The following is a 21288-nucleotide window of genomic DNA, read 5'->3' on the forward strand; positions in this document are numbered from 1 at the left end:
AGGCAGCATCTCAAATATCGTTTTAAACTTAATACAGCAGTTTTGGTAAACATGTTAATTATCACTACAATGTTGTCAGTAGCTCTCAAGTTGTTTTATCAGTTAAACGGAGAACAAAATAAAAAGTTCATCAGGCGCAGTGCACGCATATTTATTTGAACACCTGTATGTAGCTAATGACTCTGCAGAAAGCCTCAGGATCTGCTGAGCCCACTCTATCATGGCTTACCACTAACAGTTGAACATGGAAAATTTAGTAGTAAGGAAATTCAAAGCTGGACTTTTGCACAGGTAGCATCCTGAGAGCGAGCCATTCTTTCAAAAATGTTTGTACAAGCAGTCTACATGCCTAGGTGCCTGATTTTATACACCTGTGGCCATGGAAGTGAGTGGCACATCTAAATTCAATGATTTGGATGCCAGAGTGAATTTACAGTACTTCAATCTGCCCACAGTTGCTCCTCATCTGCAAGCTGCTTCTCAACCCACCTCCTCCTTTCACACCTCCCTGTCTTTTCATGTGCATACATGAAAAGACAGGGAGGTGTTCTCCCAGCACTGAGCCGTACCACCAGATACAAATTACCGCAGATAGAAATGTCAGCCTTGTTTTAACTATAGTGGTCTTGACAGATTTCTGGTAAGTGGCTCTTAGATTTCTGTTGCACATAAAACACTGTAGATTATTCGATGATTTATCTCATGTGAAAAATTCCCAAAAGAGGAGAGACTCTGGAAAAATAATTTGCTGCAAATAGTCAGGAATTAGAGGGGCATGATTATATGGCCTAAGCAAAGAGTATTTATCATCATCAGTGCAGCCTCTCCATATAGTATCCTCCTCCAGCAAAGCATAATCACACTCTGATTTAATATTCTTTCTAGTATGCTTTATGACAGAGTGTCCAGGCCATTTGTCTAGCAGCCCACCAGTTTTACCTAAAGTCTTTACTTTCCATATGTGGCTCCTGACTCATAACAAACTGTGTTATTACAGGATGGGTCTTTGGCATCAAATAACCCAGCAGGCACATAAAGGACTGAAACCCTTTCCTCCCATTTAGAGCATCATTAGAGCCACACTGTTAAACACCCCTCTGTGTTTTGATTGAGGGTTCAGCTCACTTCAGAAGGCAGGGTTCGTCACCATCACTAAGAGACAGATGGCATCAGCCTGATGTGGCACCTGCTGTGTAAAGGACACTTTAAACTCAATGAAAAGGCCCCTGCTTCTCTATATTACAGGTTTAAGTATCATCTGGATAAAAATGGAAAGGTTTTTTCCGCAGCGATAAGACCGAGAGCTGAAACATTGCGCTAAGCGCAGAGAGCGCAGTAAAAACTACTATCTGGGAAAGTAGCATTTTTTTGCAGAGACTTACTGATTTTGACAATGATGTCTGAAAAGAACATTTTTTCAAGAGACAACTGAGTGAATCATCTGAGCCTGACGGTCTTGATGTATAATCATCAAGTCAAACAGACAGTACACATGCCACATTTCATACTAGCAGCTTCGTAGCTGTTTAGTCCAACGAGACAAACACACACACACACACTGCAGCTGTTTATTGGCCTGATAGACCCTCTGCTGTCTGCAGATCAAAAGTGACTGTGTCTGTTTAGAATGTAAATAAAAACAGAGTTCAATGCTTTGCACTAAAAAGTATGTAAATAAACCCATATTTTATTAACAATAGAACAAAGGAAACACCAAATGAAAACTATAAACTCATTTAGAATTTCATGGCAGCAATGTGTGTCAAAAGCTGCTACAGGACAACAACAACCTGAAAAAATAAGTGGTACTAAACTGAATTGTAATTGTGGTGGCATCCACAAAGATGCTACACAGTGGTGAAACATGACTCTGGCCCAACATTTTTGAGACTTGTTGGCATCAAATTCAAAATAATATAGTTTTCTTAAAATGCTATATTGTCTCAGTTTATGCATTTGATGCTTTTTATGCTCTGTTGTAAATGAAATGTGGGGTTGTGAGATTTGCAAATCCCTGTGCTTTTTCTGTCCCAACCTTTTCAGATTTGGGTTTGTAGGTTCAGATTGTTAAAAAGAGCATGCTGGTTTACAGTATTTGCAGACACATTTTCAGTGTCAGCTGTTAACTTGTACAGTTTTTCTAATTGAAGTTTTATGCTAGAAAACTGTACTTAAGAAGCTTTATTAATTGACAGTAAAGCAGGATGTGGCAGAGCTCTGCAGGGTCTAGTTATGCAGTTTTACTCACCCTGCAAACACAGAACTTAGCTCTGAAATACACTTTTCTCTGTGTCTGTGTCTCTCTCAATCCCAACCAATCACAGCAGATGGTCGCCCCTCCCTGAGCCTGGTTCTGCAGGAGGTTTCTTCCTGTTAAAAGGGAGCTTTTGCTTCCCACTATCACAAAGTGCCTGCTCATAGAGAGTTGTTTGATTGTTCTTACAACCTTACAATATATAGCACGTTGAGGTTACTGTTATTGTGGTTTGGTGCTATATATTTAAAACTGAATGGAGAATCGAACCAAACTGACTCAACCAGTTATTTAAAGACTCAAGACACGAGCTGTTGCCAAACTCAAATAGGCAGGTAAATAGGTTTTGGAAAACAGTTATTAAGGGGCTGTGTCCAACAGCTAAGGACAGATATAAGAGCAGGTGGGCTATCAACCATGTGAACCTGTAACATTCAGTGTACAAGATGTTAGATAAACTCAAAGTACAGTTGCAACCAATGCTTGACAGACGCTTTTAATGTCAAACTCCTGATAACAATAGAGACAATTTCTGCTGATCTCACCAAATCAATAGAATCTGTGGGCACCACGAATATGCACTCACTGGCCACTTTATTATGTGCGCATGTGTAACTGTTCATCAATGCAAATACCAAATCAGCCAATCACACGGCAGTAGCTCAGTGCATTTAGCCATGTAGACATGGTCAAGTTGATCTGCTGGAATTCAAACTGAGCATCGGAATGTTGAAGAAAAGTGATTTAAATGACTCTGAACACAGTATGGTTGTTGTTACCAGACGGACTGGTCTGAGTATCTCAGAAAGTGCTGATCTGCTGGGATTTTCCTGTAAAACTATCTCTAAGGTTTACAGAGAATTGTCAGCAAAAATCTCCAGTGAGCGGCAGTTCTCTGGATGGAAAATGCCTTGTTAATACCAGCGGTAACAGGACAATGACAAAAGTGCTTTGAGTTTATAGGACAGGAACAGTAACTCACATAACCACTTGTTACAACTGAGTTATGCAAAAACATCCCTGAATCCACAAGCCATCCAACTTTAAAATAGGTGGGCTACAGCAGCAGAAGACCATGGTAGTTTCAACTCCTTTCAGCTCGGAAAAAGGAAAATGAGACTATGGTCTCATAAAAAATTGTATGAAAGGAGACTGGAACATGCCTGGTGTGATGAGTCATGATTTCTGCTGCAACATTCTGATGGTAGGGTTAGATTCTTGTATAGAAGTGCAGCTGTTAGCACAAGCTTGCACAGAAAGGCACAGAAAGAGAGTTTTTCTTTCCCACTGTCGCCAAAGTGCTTGCTCATAGGGGGTCATATGATTGTTGGGTTTTTCTCTGTATCTATTATTGTAGAATCTACTGTACAATATAAAGCGCCTTGAGGCGACTGTTGTTGTGATTTGGCGCTATATAAATAAAATTGAATTGAAAGACCTCAGCTCATCAGCTGGGATATACCTGTGTGAGGTTTGCATGTTTTCACGATTGCACATGTACCCTGTTCAGGTTCTCGCCTCATACTCTGATTTCCTCCTACAGTCCAGATTCTAGCCTGCTGTGAATGTGAGAGTGACTATGGTGACCTCACACCTGGCATATACTCCAGCCCCCTGCCACCCTCAATGAGATAAGCTTTTAAGAAAATGAATAGATAGAGTTGAGGTGTTGGATTAACCAGAGAACCAAAAATCATATAAGCTCCTCTGGTGTTGATTTAGACAATAGTGTGACTTGGTTCTCACTCCCAGCTTGTCACATGTGAAGGCCCGATTGGACTTTAACCCCAGTTAAGCTCAAGCACCATTTTCAGTGTGCAGGGTAAATCCAGTGAAGTGGGTGTACTGAAACAAAAAAAAGCAAATCAAATGTAAAAAGTGAATCAAACAGTTAAAAATAAGCAACTTAAAACCGAGTGGAAAGCACAAAGCTCAAAATAAAACACCTGAGGAAAACAGACACCTCCATGCGTGGAATGCAGGCTTTTCTGTAGACACACTCATGAGTCATTTTTAGTCACATTATTCTAATTTAGTCACATTCACTTCACATAGTTTGTCTCAAGAGTCACACATTCTGCTCAGCCTGCATTATGAACAGCAGTTTGCTGTAAGCAGCTGTTTTTGGACACTAATATAAATACAATTCATAAATTATACATCAAAATTTGTTTGGGATTTTGTCAAACATGTAGAAAGAGCTGGGAGGTTTTGATGCAAAAGCCACACCACAGTTAAAGCTTTTACTGTTTGATGCTGGTTATGTCAGCTCCCAGTTTAAAACTAATTTGGATTTATTTATGCAGCTCTTCTGCTGCTGTTTGTGTGAACACTTCTTTCATTACTGACCAGCTTAGTAAGAGAATACCAAGAATCCATTAAAAATAAAATGTACAGCACAGCAAGGCAATCCTTTCATCTGCTCAAAGTCGGACAGAAACACACTTCCATGTTTTCACTAATGCAACAATTTATTTTCAGCTGAAGCAGAGTGTCTCATTTTGCCTGTGCTAGTTCCTCTCACTGAGACATATTTAAAACCGAATGTTGCCCCCCATGGCATTTCTTATAAGCAGACAGAGAAGCAGGGTAGAAATCTTCTAACTCTTAAATCAGAGTTATAAATCTACAGAGATTCTGCTTCTGTGAGAAGAGGGGACCAAAGTGCTCCAAATCCATTCACTGACCCTTTCCTACAATGAGGATCCCTGCTGGGCTTTCCCTCACCCCTCCAACCTATCTGCGTATAAACCCTGCTGACATGTACCACTCATAAAATGTTTTCTCAGATTTTCCTTTTGTCTTCAAAGACAAGACAAAAGGAATGGACAAAAGTATGGAAAGCAAACAACACATCTTCATACTTGCAATTAATTATTACTGTCTGTGAACCTGAAGTCAAAGTGGAAGTGCACTGCAGACAATGTGTATTTTAAAATGCTTTAAAGTTGAAGGGGGGGGGGGTAAACTTTACTGCAGTCTAAAGCTGATGCTTAAATTAGCTATGAAAAATGCTAAATATTCTCTGGGCAATATTTTATAACTAAAGTAAAAGAATACATGACAGCAGCTGCTTAAGTTGTAGCACATCGTCCTGCAGCTCCTGTGAAACATTTGAAGTCAGGCAAAGAAAAGCAGGAGTCCACAGAAGGTAACAGATGGGTCAAATGATCCGACTCGATGTTGCATTGCTTATTGGCTGTTTGAAGATACAGAAATCTTTCCTTCCTGCCACAGTCTGTGCTTTAAAGAGGGACACTTTAAAATGTGTGCCGCATGAGATGAAACAGGCAATTATCATCAGTGCCACTTCTCTGACATTCCATGGACAGGAAACATAATTACAAGTGTAAATTGTTTAAAACATATAGCTGATTTTCTATTCAGCTTTTCTGTATATATTTATATACATTAAACCCACAACAATTCTTCACTACATCTGTACACTAGACTGCAACCTTGCATGTGAGGATGATTGCTGGGGCCTATAAATATCTTCATCATATCTGTCATTTGATCTGTAATAAGATGCCAGAGATATCTGACCTGATTAAACCGAGGCTTGGGGTTATATGAGATTATATTTACATAGTTTAAAATCAGGATAGGAGTTTATCCTCCTTTCCTCTATAAGTCGTGACAGCAGTTTATATCTGGCAGGCATTACATCTGATATCGCACAGATATCAGCTATAGATAACACACAGATAACAGAGAATAAGCAGAACAGGGCAGAGCAAAGACATGGGAAAAAATGTGTGTTTGTGTGTCAGCATATATAGCAAACTAATATACCACTTAAACAACCACTGTAAGCCATTTATATTTATTTACAGGTAACTTTTGTTTCATGGTGACTTCACATCACTGACATCACCGCTCTGTCTCTCTATGTCAGCACTATAAACCCAGTGTGCTGCTGAGTCCACCTCTGGTTTAGTTAGTTCAGCAGAATGAGAAAGGCTTCAGGATGGAAAATTAAGTTTTTGAGTAACCCTTGCAGGATGTTTTCTTTTTTATTGCCTTTCTTAAAGTTGCTGATGTTGTTCTATTTATTAAAGTTAATATATCTTGTAGGGTAACCCAAACAGAATGACTGGGTCACATTTAAGAAGTATGCCTAGCAGATGGAGAGGTAACTAACCAGATTTACCAACACGTTGCACCAGCATAAACTGGTTTAAAAACAATTACTGTCAGTATTTACAGAAACACTGCAGTTAGAAAATTGTGTGAAAGAGGTGGGAAGTTTTTTTTGGAAGGTTTTTTTTTTTGTGATACCCAATTTACTGCTAATTAAACTGACAAAAAAACATGTCTTATTTTTGTGTGCAAGCAGAGTGAGACATATCTCCATCTGTGTCAATTTATCTGGAATGTCAGATGAAGTTGTGATTACCAAATCACCTACTGCTACATTTGCTCAGTGAACTCAGAGATGACCTAGAACCCAGAACCTAAAGGAGTCGCACAATACCAGCGGCAACTGAACTTCTTGTAACTCTTCAACTTTTAGTGCCGGGTTCTTTCCAACATACTGTGGTTCAGCAGCAGGAATTCCACAGCCTGTGCAAAGGGTTCAACACAAACTTGCTGAAGAGCGGAGAAAAGAGAGGAATGGTGACGCTGACTTTGGACCCAATACTGAAAATAACCAGGCCTTGGATGGACGTCGATCTGATCAATGCATTTACATGAACAAACTCTAAAAACACACTTTTCTTTAACTGAGTTTTATTACAGTCAAATTTAACTGTTAGAATTTCAGGACAGCGGACAAGGGTTTTGCATTAGGCTTCATGCATTTTGACAGTAAGTGAGCTACATATACACACACACACACTAACACAGAGCACTGAAATAAACTGCAGAATGAACTGCCATCGTATTGTCTCACAGCTTACAGTCCTACACTGGAGCCAGACAATTACCAAAGCCTGTTTTGATTATAATGACTCTCTCTGCCAGACTGTACCGTACATGGCATGACCTATATTTATATGCTTTTCCGCACCTGTCCCGTTAGTTTACTGAGAGCTGAATATCATCTCTTAGTTTGCGACCTTGCTCGAAATTGCTCTGCTCTTGGTAGATTGGGTATATTATATTCAAATGAACTGACAGCACCTGTGTTTAGAAAACAGACCTATTTCTGTAAATCACCCGCAAAACTAATCACACCTGTCAGCGCTGTCTGGGGATTTGCACTCACACACTACTTTGCCACAGTGACTTTCTAACACAATAATACTACTGCCATTTATTAACAGTTTTAATAAATTGCCATCTTGTCCCCAACTCCCACCCTAAAAACCTAACAACACAGAAAAATAATCTAGGTTTTGGCACTAGATAAAAGGTCTGCGTATGACGAAAGTTATAATAGTTAATTCAGAAACATTGTTGCTGAAATGGTCATTGCAAACTCCATGCAAAAAAAAGATGTATGTATGAAAATACCATTTAGTTAATCAAATGTAAGGAAAATCTTTTGTTCTAGTGCTGCTTACAGTCATTCAGGACTTAATAATTATGACCACATAATACGTTTCTCTTCACGTGTTCCATTCTAATTGCACCACTTTCATTTTGCTCTCAGAGCAGAGCTGCTGCAACACAATGTAAGCGAAATCCATCAAATGCAAGTGTGTGAATGTCTAAAATGCTGCAAATGCTAAAAGTGTCCCATTAGATAGTTTTAGAAACAGCAGGGAACCGCAAGGCAATATAAAAATACAGGAGCTTTAAATGTTGCTGTTATGATTCATGCAGGCTAGCTGTTGATTATATGTTAACAGACAAAGACATTTAAAGTTTTGAGATAATGTCCCCAGTTAAACGTAATGGAAGGGGAACAGCTATTTTACAATATGAACAATTTAGCTCCAGATTTCTCTAAATCACTTCTCAGGAAATCAGTGCAGGAGCAAAACAGCCCCACATTAAGCTGCAGATGTTAAAGGAAATGCAGCTCATGCAAGCTATTGTGCTTACGGCACAGACGATGGGAAACAAGCCAGAATGTGGAAATAGCGACTGAAGAAATACAAAAATAAACGTGGCTGTGATTATATAAAAGTACTAATGACAGATCAACGCTCTTTTAGCCTGCCTCTAAAATAGAAGGTGTATTGCAATACATTGCAACACCAGCAGTTCATTCAACAGAAAATGTGTGCAGCTGAGCATGAGCCATGTGGGTCAGTGGAAATATTCAAATTTAACACAACGGTGCCCAAGTAAAAGGGCAAGCAAGGGTTACTGGTTAGCTTATAGAAGCTGTGTGTAATTTTGTGCCTGCAGGTAAAGCATTAAAGATTAATTTCAACTGTTGGATGAAATTCTCGCATCTTCAAAAAGTTTGAAATTGAGAACAATTGCTTACGCAGGACTTTTCCATGTGTGTGTGTGTCTGTGACTAGAGATTGATGACAGTGCATTTCTCGAATGTTCATCGTGGGTTTTGAATAGGCATTTTGGGCACAAGAAGATGATGTACAGCATCTGTTCAAAGGCAAAAATAACATCAAGTAAAGTTTATGATGCTCTCCCATGATGCTATAAATTCTCATTAGTGTTATTGAAGGCTTTTTTTTTTTACAGCATGTCCTGTGTGGACACCAAAGTCAGTGCTTGGAGAGCTAGAAGTTTTTGCAGCTGTATGCTGGCTGACAGCCAGCAGAACATCAGCGTATCCCAAGAGGCAGCTGGATCAACAGAGTCGGCTGATGTGACTTATGCAGAAATCAATAGCTGGGGCCTCTCGGCGCCCTGGATTTATCTTTATGACATTATGTATTTGTGACAGATCTGGGTGCCTTTAGAATAGAGAGGATTTAAATTACACTTTTCACAGGATAAAAAAACCTCAGTGCAAAGCTAACATTTCTAACAGTTTCTCTTTCTTCTGATGGTTTGAACCCATCTGTAGTGAAATAGACACAAATAAAAAAAAATTCACTGTGCTTCAGGGTAATATATGAGTCTAACGTTAATGGAGCGGTTTCAATTTCATTTCTGTCATTTTCAAACTAAAAAAGATGCAAGAGAAGCACTGAATAAGTGATTTTTTTAGTGATACAAATGATTCCCCAAAAATGGATGTCAGCAACTTCAGTCAACAAAACTTAATGTGTCTGTCAGGTGGAGAAGAGGTTCCATGGTGTCCCGGTACTTTGTTGGATGTCAGCGCGATTGATAGCCATGCCACCCCCTCTTTTGGCTGAGACGGTTCTGCCTCTGTTCTGAACCATTGGCCACAGATGGCCTCGTTAATGGCTATGTCTGTCACTGACATGTGGCAGAACGAAAAGCAAAGGGTGCTGTCTGAACACTACATCAGAATTTCTCAGCAGTCACAATATCTCTAAAGTACAACTACAACCAAACAGTCATGAAGTCCTCTGAAACTAAAGTCAAGGTATCTCTTTATTTCTTTGGACGTTTGGGCTATTAAAGACTAAACAGATATAATTATGCCATTTTGAACAGTCTGGGGGTTTTTTTGCATGGTGGTTAGAACTATTGTCTCAACAGCAAGAAGGTTCAAATCCACCATCTGGTCTGCCATTGGCTGCATGTACTCAATGGCTGGGATAGGCTCCACCCTCCCAGTGACCCTGAACTGAATAAGAGTATGGATGGATGTTTTCGAACATTACAACACTACTTTTCCTATTAAACCTGAATCATTCAAATTAAACCACCAAACTAAAATCATGTTTATCCCCAGTTTTTTACATCATTAATCAGCTGTCTGCAGTCAGTGTGCAATGTATAGTAACAGCATAGCAGATGCTAGACATAGACGTACATCTTCACTGCCTGTGTTCTTGGACCTAACTTCCACTGCATATCAATTTTGTTTTAATATACTGTTTAGTTAGTGTTAGATGCAGGCTATTTAAGGTTAGAAAACATCACAGTCTGGCTGTTCCCTGTTTATCACTCATCACAGTGACCAACAAGATTAGATCCAAATCAGGATTAACTTTAAACCTTTAGGATCTGAACATTTAGGCACCATGCTATCGTGTAATGAAAAGTCTGTGCAGAACTTTGCTGATGGCTCTCTGCCCAGCCTCCAGAGACATTCTGTGTTTGTCACTGGCATCGTAGCTTTTAGTCCCATCTGTCTGCTCAACCTGTCCCCCACTAACCAGTCTTGCTAGTCTGCCCTTCAGTCACAGTGCCCTCTGGAACAGTTCAGCTAGTCTGCTCTGCCTTTGGACCTGCCTGACTTGTCTTGATAGGCTTTGTGCCTGAGGTCTTCTTCCCAGTTTTCCAGCCAGTAGCCTGTCCTAACTGTCCCCAGTTGTCTGATTTGCTTGGATTTTTGTGTCCTCATGCATTTTCAATCTTCTCCTGTGTTTTTCCCTGGAAACTTTCCCTGGGACTTTTTTTGGTTTGTTTTTATTTTCCTTTTTTGTTCAGCAACACTGTTTTTCTTCACCTGTGAGGCTTTGCTACCCCCTGTAAGTTTTCATGCAGAATCTTTGTTCTTTATTCAATCTGAGGTCTTAGTGCGCTCTACATTTGGGTTCACACTATTCTGCTTTAATCAGTTTTACAATAGCAGGAGGGAAATAACGTCCTCTATAAATATACCACACATTTCCAAACAAAACACTTATATTTTTGTAAATGGATTTCAACCAAAAGTCTAATTATTTATTTATTCGCATTCTTTTCATTTAAGTGTCTAAGAAGAGGTAATAACATACTGCATACATGTTACATGTTACTACCCATCAAGCACCACACGTTAGGTAGGTTTTCTATTTGGAAAGTTAAATCTATAAAAGCTGTAGACAGCAGAGTGGATGATGATGATGGTGAAGATGAAGACTTCTTGAATTTTACTCAGGCCTGATTTGATTAATATATTTAGAAAGTCTTGCTTCACATATTGGCTTCTTTATACCTGAATTCAGCATTATATCCCATCACCCCAATGAAATATATGTAAACAAATGTATAAGACACAAAAAGCTGACTTAACAGTTTGCTTAACAAGTGGATTTTTTCAGTACCCTTGGGCGGTGAGTCAAAAAGTTCATTTCAGATACTGTTTTTTGCATTTCAGCACTTTGGAGATGTGAACAGCAGTGAGGATGAGAGACAAAACACACTTCAGTGGTATTTACTGTAAACAGACAATACAATTAGATAGACTATATATGAACATGGGGAAACTCCATGTATGGACTCTGTGATCACAATCTGTCCAGAGAAGCATCCTGGGAGGTGAAGTTCATGCCATCTTTGCTGAATTATTGCAGAACAAAAGTAAAGCACATCCTAAACACATCATATTTCCAGATGTTAATCTGAAGGCTTAGAACCCTGAGAAAAGTGTAATACAAATGACTTATGTGAGACAGAGTGAAACGTTACTCTTTAGCAGTATAACTATGAACTTGACAGGAATACTGCACTGAGAATTTACAAAAAATCTGTTTGGCATCAAGCTTTTTTTAAGTGACTGCCTCAGATCCTTAATATTTGAACCAGCTAAAGAATGAGCAGCAAGAGATCAATTTAGATCCCCAGAATAAAAAAGAACACGCGTGGAACTTGGGCTGTGAATGCACCAGAGGGAAGTGCCACTATGCAGCAGCATCTGGTGATCACTACCACAGTTTTGAGAGCTTTAATATTTCGACCTCACTTAAATCGTAATCTGTCCTGCTATTTTTTCATTTCACAAACACAATACAAAGAAAACGCAACTTGCCTTTGGCCTGAAGTAAAACAGAGGACCTTTCCACTACTTTCAAGTGTAAATGCTGTTCTAGAACTGCTGCGGTGAAAGGAATTATTCTATTCAGGTTTTTCAGCCAGAAGGTTAAGTCAAACATGAACTCAAAGACAAGAGGCTTCTGTGCCAATCTACTGATTCAATCCTCCCACTTTGGAAGGGGAAAAAGGCTGCAGTGCCTGAGGCAGCACTAATGCAGGATAAATTCAGGATGGTTCAACAATGTGAGGCTTCAGATAATACCACTATAAAAATGCACTGCCTTATCAGCCAGCTGAACGCATCCAACAAATTAAAAGAAATGTAGCAGTGAGAGCACAAAGTAAAACACAAAGCTCTGCAGTGCATATCAATGACCCGGTCAACTGGAGCACCAACAAACCACGGGAAACAAACAAAGCTCAGTTACCCACATCCACGCTGCTCACTGTGGACTCGGGGTTGGGCTTTAAAATGATCTGAAAATATGTTTGATGTATTTCCATTCACTGCCTCCCTCTGTAACCTTTCCTCATTATTTTTGCAACTGCTAATATGTAAGGTAAGCAGCTCTCAGCAGATTACAACGGCAGCAGGCTTTGATCACCCTGAGGTAAAGAGCAGCTGGTGATTAACTCTAAATAACACGCATACAGATTCATGCAATAAGGAAACATGCAAACACACCAACTTGTGACCTGCTGTTGGCATGTAATTAGACCCTGAATTATATCAGGTAAAATACATATTATACTGATTATTAGACATAAGTCTGACATCTTTCCATCAGCTGATACAGATCAGACTGTGATCCAATCCCTTGGTACATCCATCTATTCTCTTCCACTTATCCAATTCAGCGGGGGGGTTGGAGCCTATCTAAGCTGTCTTAGGGTGAGAGGCAGGGCGCACCCTGGACGGGTCGCCAGTCTGTCACAGGGCTAACACACAGAGACAGACAACCATTCGTTTCACACATTCACACCTTGGGCAATTTAGAATCATCAATTTACCTAACCCCACAAACTGCATGTCTTTGGACTGTGGGACCTAGAGAGAACCCACGGAAAGAACCTGCAAACTCCACACAGAAAGGCTGACCTGATGGTGGACCTGATCTAAAATATTTAACCGTGAGAAATATGCAAAAAAGTAAGAAGTTAGGAATCAAGAATTCTAAACAAAGACCCTTTTCTTTAATTTTTAGTTGCTTTCATCACATAACACAACTTCATAAGTCTTATGATTTGTTTGTGATGAAGTCTGAGTAGATAAAGTATTGTATACTTCAAAACGAAGCACAAAAGTAGGCAGAAAAATGGCATATAATTGTATGTATATTATATAAATATATAAATATAAATATAAATATAATTTGTTCCTCATCTCCCTGAGCATGCTGTAGGTCTAGCCTATGGGCTCCTGCAGTATATACTCACCCTTACAGCAGCTCTTTTTATCTGTGATATTTTGGATCACTGATCTAATAGTCTGTCCTATTGCATCTGTCCTAAGCTCAGATACAGCAGGGGTGGGCTTATGGGCTTGTATTTTATTTCATATATACACCTACGAGACTGCAAACACATATCTTGTTGGTAGCCTTAAGTACTATAAATTGTCTCTCATTCCTTAATTGTTTTCTTCTCAATTATAAATCCCCTTTGAACACATGTAGCTCCTCCATCAGTGATACCCATGATGAATTTTTAACAGGGGATATACCTTTGGTTGTGATGGCAGGCTGCTCTCCCAGTAGTAGTTTTAGCCTCTTTGCGTGGATTTTACCCTGGTAGTGTGACTGTGCCACAACCGCTGAGGTGAAGGACATGTTACACAGTGTGCAGCATTTATTCTTGTCCACATCGCCATCGTCACTGCCCTAGAAAAGAAAAATGCATGATTTAAGAACCACATTTATTTATTTTTGAAAGCTTTAAAAATAGGATTCAAACATGTAATATGCATTACAAAGGAAGGACAACATATCATTTTAGCACTTTAACACTGAATGGCTTTACTTTGGCTGACTTAACCTAGAAGATAAGTCTAACATTTACTGTCTGAAGGATAGGATCCTGGCAGAATGCAAACAGAGTCAAGTCTATTCAATACAGGACCCAGAAAGACCCAGACAACTGAAGCCTGATAGATTAAGTTAAAAAAAGCAAGCCTAAAGAAGAAGCAGTACACAAAAGGTAAAAAAAAAAAAAAAAAAGTACAAAAAATAACCAAGTCTAAGAACCATAAAGACCAGATCAAGCAACTAGTAACAGAAGATTTCAGTTCAACTGGGGTTCTGAAAAACTGAGAGACTGGGTGAATTCAGAAATGGCTGCAAACTTCATCAGTTCTCAGCCATTAACAAAAATGTTCCCAAGCTTGGGACCTGATGAAAATTCCTTTTCCATCAATGTATCAAACAGGCCAGATTAAATGACCTGGACCTTCCAAAGTCAGTTCTGTTCAATGTCAATTCAGACATTGGCAGGCTGAGTAAACAAAAAGCAAAGTATTATTCTTAAGACAAAGGCTATTCCACAATCTTACAAAGAGAGAGTGAAAGCCTTTGTGGACAATAAGAGAAAACGCACATGCTCTTCAAATAAGGCCAAGGGATATAAAAAAGAAAAAACAACAACAATAGGCAGATCAACCTGCCAGCCAGAGGAAATGATAGACAGGATCTAATAGATCTTGCATTACATCTCTGGATTCAAGTTCTGAACTCCTCCCATCAACTTCCAGGAACAACAAGAAAAACGTAGCCAACAGAGCACGTCAAGATAAGGCCAACTCAAGGCCTTCACAGTCCATCTTTGCAAACTGCACCAAAAACCCACTATCATCAGAAAATGTAGAACAATCCCACCAGTGTTGTTCAGAAAGGCTGATATTCATCCAGGAGGAAGAGGAGAGAAGAGGGTGAACTTCATGACCTCTCTCAAATGTCTGTTCCGTTGCAGGGTGCACTCTACCAGACGCAATGAGTGAACAGCGAGCCTGAGCGTGTGTGTGTCTTTTCAGTTCAACTGTCTCAGTCTGAGATGAAGCGAGATAATCAGCTCACTCACCTTCATGATAAATTTACTTCTAAGAGTTCAGTTAGGTAGAGAAGAAAAGTCTTTGGACTGTGTGTTCAGGTTTTGATCTGTAACATATATGGTAATATTTGAGCTGAAATCTGAATTTAAGGGAATGCGTAATAATAGAAAGAAGTCCAATATCAGCAACCTTCTCATTCTTCAGGGTAAATCCATTGCTGAAACTAACCGGTCACCAATTTTTGAGTTTGCCACATTCATTCATTTTGCCAATAAGTGTCTTGTTAAAAAAAACTCATTGTTTTCTGGTGAAAGATACAGGGAGACCAGTATATTCATTCAGTCTTTGGTGTCCAAAATGCAAATAAAGAGCATGATGCTTCGCAAATGGAAGGTAGTGTAAAACTGCTGACAACACACAGCTAACCTCACACATGGAGAAATATTAAAGTATACAGTACGGAATTACACACATCCATTTTTCTATTTTCTTCCATTTTTTTCAGGAAGTGTTGGAGTCTATCCTAGATGTCACAGGATGAGAATAGTATGAAATTATGTACAAGTTACTTTCGTGGAAAGTATAAGGTCTCAATCCCAAAGACTTAGAGGTTGGTATGTGATTGACTATTAATGCTAGAAAACAATGAGTATTCTGCTACCAGTTGCGAAGGATTGTTGGAGGTTGCAGTTAGCTGCTTTGAAATCCAGTGCTAAAGCTCTTAGCCATATTAGTGGTATATATGGCAAAATTTTAGGACAAGCAAGGTAGATTTAGTCAAATCTTGTCAAATGTCAAATGTAAAAATCCAAAATCCATTTACACTACTGCCATTTTGTGGCCATGCTCAGCTATTGTTACTGAAAGCTCCACTTGTTTCCTACTCATAGGAAACTGTGGCTGTCTCCATTTTACAGGCACGTCCGTCTCCTGCTAACAAAGACTTGAGCTGGGCAAGCTGGGAAGCCAGAAGCTTTTTTTCTGATGGTTTGTGCATGCACAATGTGGATAATGTGCTCATCTTTCACTGTAAACTGATGGCAGACCAGGTAAAACAGGATCTTAATAAAAACACAGAGCACTATAACTGCAGAAGACCAGTGTATATTCACCATTCCAGACATAGAATTGCACTGCCCAACATATACAGTCATAGAACAGTTTCAGAAATGTGCCTTGTGCTTAAGATGGTAAGATGGAGTGTGAAAAGCTTTTTACAATCTCCTTTAGTACATTAGCAGGAAAAGCTCAGATGATGATGCAGAGGGAGCTGCAGATCTGACCATGTCTTGTCTAATAAAACAGACAAGTTGAGCGTCTATGAAAGATCACGTGGTGGATTGAATAGAATGCATTTAACCGTCTGTTTAGCCAAAACTCTACCTTCATGTTTCATTAATATTCTTGACCCCTCCCCCCCAGTAGATATTGACAGTTAACCACGTCACACATTTTTAGAATGAAATGTATTTAATATACTTATAAAAACAAAATCAAGGTCGAGGACTGTGTTTCTAAACTCAGAGCTGTGAATAAGCTCCACAGTTGTGCAAACATCTCTGCTTGTCTTTCTGTAAAAGTCACCACATGCCATTGGGCTAATACCAATATGTCACTAATATGGCATATTAGTGACATAGGACTAATTTGCTGTTCTACACTTCTTGACACAGAAGCAGTTAATTTTTCATTTTTCATTCTCAATTCAGCAAATTTTTGCCTACAAAGGTCAATACAGCAGAGGGTCAAAGTTCAGATGAACACGTCACAGTGATTCATACAGAGGGGTGCAAAATATCACATCATGTGCAAAAGCTGTTTTGGCTCACTTGCCACTTTGATTCTGACAATATCCAACACACATCAGTCCACAGTGTCCATTTCACACTTTGCCTCTCCAATGCATGACATGTACACACATGCAGAAGTTGCAGTAATCTGCAGTAACAGCATAGGAAGATATTTTATTTCAAGAAAACATGAAAATAATCAAGAGGAATCATTTAAACAGACATTACTAAGACACTTGCATGTAAAGAAATATTAACTATCTAGCTTAATAATTTCTGGAAATTACCAACTACCAACTTATTCTCTTGCAGTAGTGCAATTTCTGTATGTGTGTACATTTTACGCTTTGGAGAGGCAATGTGAAACGGACATGGTGGAACGGCATGTCTGTTACACTCTTTGCTGTGATATCGGGTTTTAATATCGACTACCGAATTAAAGGACTGTATACAAATAAACCTGAATGTCTTTGGCGATGCCATAACAATGAAAGACAGATTTTGTGTTTACTGTTACTCCCTTATTGAGTGTAAGAGCTCTGGAAAGCTGAAAAAATGGCAGATGCACTTAGCTTAGAACTAACGTTGTTTATATTCAAGTAAAGTAAAATCTATACTTTACCTCATTTGTTATGTTAGAGTGGTCTATTCTGCTATTGGCATGCTTTTTTATTTTCTTTTAAAAATAATTTGGATAATAGGCAAACTTATTCCCAGTGCAAAGTTCTAATATAAGGCATGTACACAAAGTTTGTACTCATTAAGAATGTTGGATATGAGCCAGGATACAACAGATGCCACTTGTTCTGTCTTTGCTTTAGAGCCGTTAAACAGTATTTCCTTGTTGCTCTCAAAGGAACCAGTAGGTTATTTCAGCAGTATTCAATTACCTTCAGCACCACTCAATCAATTTCAATCAGTCAGCCGAAGGACTCTTGTATTCACTGCATTAGCCGGTTGTATACAGAGAAATGTCTTTTCTGTCTAGACGAAGGCACGGTGCATGAATGGAATGGGCTGTAATCATTAACAGACTGTAGGCAGAAAAAGTTTTTTACATTTGTCAATAACTGCACCTTTCACTTCAACTATTCAACAGTATTTGAATACATTATTGAATTTAGTTTTTTTTAAAAATAAATAAATGTAAGGTAAAAACCGTATGTTCAGACAAGGCTTATGAAAATACTGTATGTACACTGCATTGTGTATTTAATTTCACAACTCTTTATTCTTTTCATGAGAAGAATTCTAACTTTAACTTTGTGTACTCAAACGTTTCCAGTTAAAAGTTTTAATGAGTTGCCAGGTTCAATCAGAAATTTAAATATGAGCACGACACAGGACAGGTAAAGAGTGACTGAACCAACTCAAAATCTGAAATCTGAAGATTATTTTTCAGCCTGTTATCAAGCTCCTCTTTGTTTTGTCTTTGCTTGATAAAACATAACTCCTGAAAGTACATTTCCATCACATTTGAAGTGGACAATGTCAGATGTTAGTTAAACATTTTAAAATGATGCTGGGCCATTCCATGAAAAATTAGTAAGTGCCTCCCATCTGACCTCGTCAAACTTTCCTGATTTTATTTATACAACTTTAGTACATTTAAGATTGTGTAAAATTTTGCTCTCATACTTTGATTTCTGAGTTTATAGCCCCACAAGTGCACAGAGTTGGGTTGAAAATCTGCCCCTTTTTATTGTGTGTTTTATTTATTTCTTCTTTATAGCAATTTTGTCCCAGTTTTGCCCCTCAAGACCTAAATCCAATAGCTAGCCACATGACATTTTCAGGGCTGAAAATGTCATCTGAAAATCTGGAGCAAAGTCAGTTTTTTCATCCAGAGTATTATAGTCTAGAGCCAAAATCTTTTTTTAATGGACTTTTTTTTCTTTAAACAACTTTTAGCATCACCATCATGGGGTATAGCAAGACTGTTACTCTGAATATTTTATGTGTTTTGGGATATTTGTACCATTGCTATATAAAGAGAGTACATATGCAACTACATCCGATGATTCAACACCTTAATTCTGTGTTTGGCATCATCGTCCTGTTGCATGACCCAATTACAAACCTAAGTCGTGCTGCCATGTTCTTTTTAGAGAGAGGAGACTTTCCTCTGGCATCCCTTTCAAACATGCCAGACCTGTTCAATCTTTTTCTAATTCCACTGTCATGTACTTTAACATTTAACACACTAACTGAAGCCTGTAGTGAAGTTCTGTCTACTCTAGAAAACCTTGTAACATTGTGTAAACACAAACCTGAATCCAGGGGTCGGAAGTACAAATAATTTGTTACTGTTCTCAGATATCTGTTATTTTCAGAAAATTAAATAATCAAGTAAACTTTTTTACTATTACTCCCTACATTTTTAAACAAATATCTGTACTTTCTACTTCTTACACTTTCAATACTTTTGGTTTAAGGCATATGACAGAAGTTATTGTTTGAGCCTGAACAGTAACATGCGAAAGGCTCCTGATGGTGTGTTAATCACCACAAGATGTCACATAAAAAGTGATAAAAGAGGCAAAACTGTGTGCCAAATTCAGGGGTTAGTCGCAGTACTTCAGCATTTAGCTAGCTGTACGAAATGTTTTTTAAGTAGCAGAAAATTTCAAATCTAACGTTTCTATCAGTTCAACAAACATCAGTGAACACGCTGTCTCTGTGCAGTTTTTCTCACAGTGTGTCGTTAGCTAAAGCTCCAGCTGCTACACTTGACAGGGAGAGAAAAGAAAGAGAGCTAACTTCACTCATTGATGGAGAAAGATAAGAAAGATAGGACATTAGAGGAAGAGGAGAGGTTAGGTTTAAAGGTAAGGACTTCTCAGTGCAGTTTGAAACTGGAAATTTAAAGCTTACATGTAAGTCCTCAAGTTTTTAAATCTTATATAGGTTCTGTAAATGTGACATTGTGTTTTTCAAATTGTGAAACATGCTGCTGAACAAACTGAGGTAGACTAACTGTGTTATTTAACGGCTGCATGAAAATCCTCTGCAGGTTAGTGCAGGATAAACAGGTTAGTCTGCTGTACTGTGATGGATTTAAAGTAATGAGCAGTGTGTGACTGATACACAGTGGCTGTGGTTTCATGGTCAGAGCTCAGTACATTAAGTGTAGCAGAGATCTGACGTTAAGTCTACTGAGAGTCTGAATAGAAATTATTGTGGGTTGTGATTCTTTTCTCCACGCTGAACTATTACAACTGATTTTAGGGTTCCTCCACCTGCTGAAGCCACTTTAACCTCTGACTGTACACATTTTCCCTTTTAGAGTCACCTCTACAATGTAGGCAACAACACATAGATATATAATTTTTATATGATATATTTGATATAATTTGTTTTATTATTTTTCTCTGCTCATGTTCTACTTACCTGATTCAAAATTTAGACTGAAATAAAATTTCTAATATTATTTTATTATTACAGTAATATAGCACAAGGTTTAGTTACCCTGTTCTTCTAGGAGCTACTTTTACTTTCTTACTCTGAGTACATTTCACAGCCGGTCCTTTTTACTTTTACTTGAGTAAAGAAGTTTAATAAACTTTTACTGCAGTATTTTACTAGTATATGTACTTGTGGGCCAGTGCCTGAATGCTCCAAACAAAACAAAAATATTTCATTCACAATAGAACACAGAAAAAATATCCAGTGTTATCATTGACAAAATGTACAATTTTTACAGAAATATTAACTCATTGGATTTGATGGCAGCAGAATGCCTCAAAAAATTGTGACAGGGCCGTGTTTACAACTGTGTAGCATCCTCTCTTCTTTTAATAGTATACAAGTATTTAGGAACTGATGAGGCCAGCTGCTCGACTTTTAGGAAAGGAATGTCACCCCATTCTTGCTATAATACATCACTGGGCTGACAACCATTCACACTAGAAGTACTTTTGAACTACCAATTAAGCTGAACCAACAACTTGCATGCTTTTGGACTGTAGGAGAAACATGGAATCTCTAGACAGAGGGTTGATTTGAACCCTTGACATTCTTGCTGGGAGTTATCAGAGCTACTCACTGTGCCACTGTTCTGCCCACAATTCAGGTACAGTGTTTACCAGATTAGTAATCTCTGCTCATCTTTACTTCTGAGTACTTTATACTTTATAAGATGCTCTTTTTTCACTGACCTGCCACCAACCTAATTAGATGTGAGCTGCTTTCTTTATAACACTTAATATCCAGCGCTTTGTTGCCCCATTCCAACTTTTGCTCTGCTGTCACCAAATTCAAAATGAGATCTTTTTTTCATGATTTGATTTGTTCTCTGTTTTGTGTTCTGTTGGACATCGCCTCTAAGTCTAATAGTCAACAATCTTTCACTGACAATTACAACTGCTCTTTCATAAAATTCGGACTTGGACTCACATGTTAGCAAATTGTAACCATTGTAAATTCACTGCTCTGGTTTACTTCACAAAGTGAAACAGCCA

The 21288-nt window shown here is 38.5% G+C and overlaps 1 protein-coding gene across 1 annotated transcript in view; it reads right to left on the bottom strand.

The window, feature by feature from the left end:
• Positions 1 to 21288, bottom strand: part of zmat4a (zinc finger, matrin-type 4a) — a 147287-nt gene that overhangs the window by 47625 nt on the left and 78374 nt on the right. The window contains exon 4 of the mRNA XM_039620490.1: positions 13719 to 13875. Coding sequence (XP_039476424.1) covers positions 13719 to 13875 — 157 coding nt within the window. The remainder of the gene's footprint in view (positions 1 to 13718; positions 13876 to 21288) is intronic.

The sequence above is a fragment of the Oreochromis aureus genome, linkage group 12, assembly GCF_013358895.1.
Source record: "Oreochromis aureus strain Israel breed Guangdong linkage group 12, ZZ_aureus, whole genome shotgun sequence".
NCBI classification, from domain to species: domain Eukaryota; kingdom Metazoa; phylum Chordata; class Actinopteri; order Cichliformes; family Cichlidae; genus Oreochromis; species Oreochromis aureus.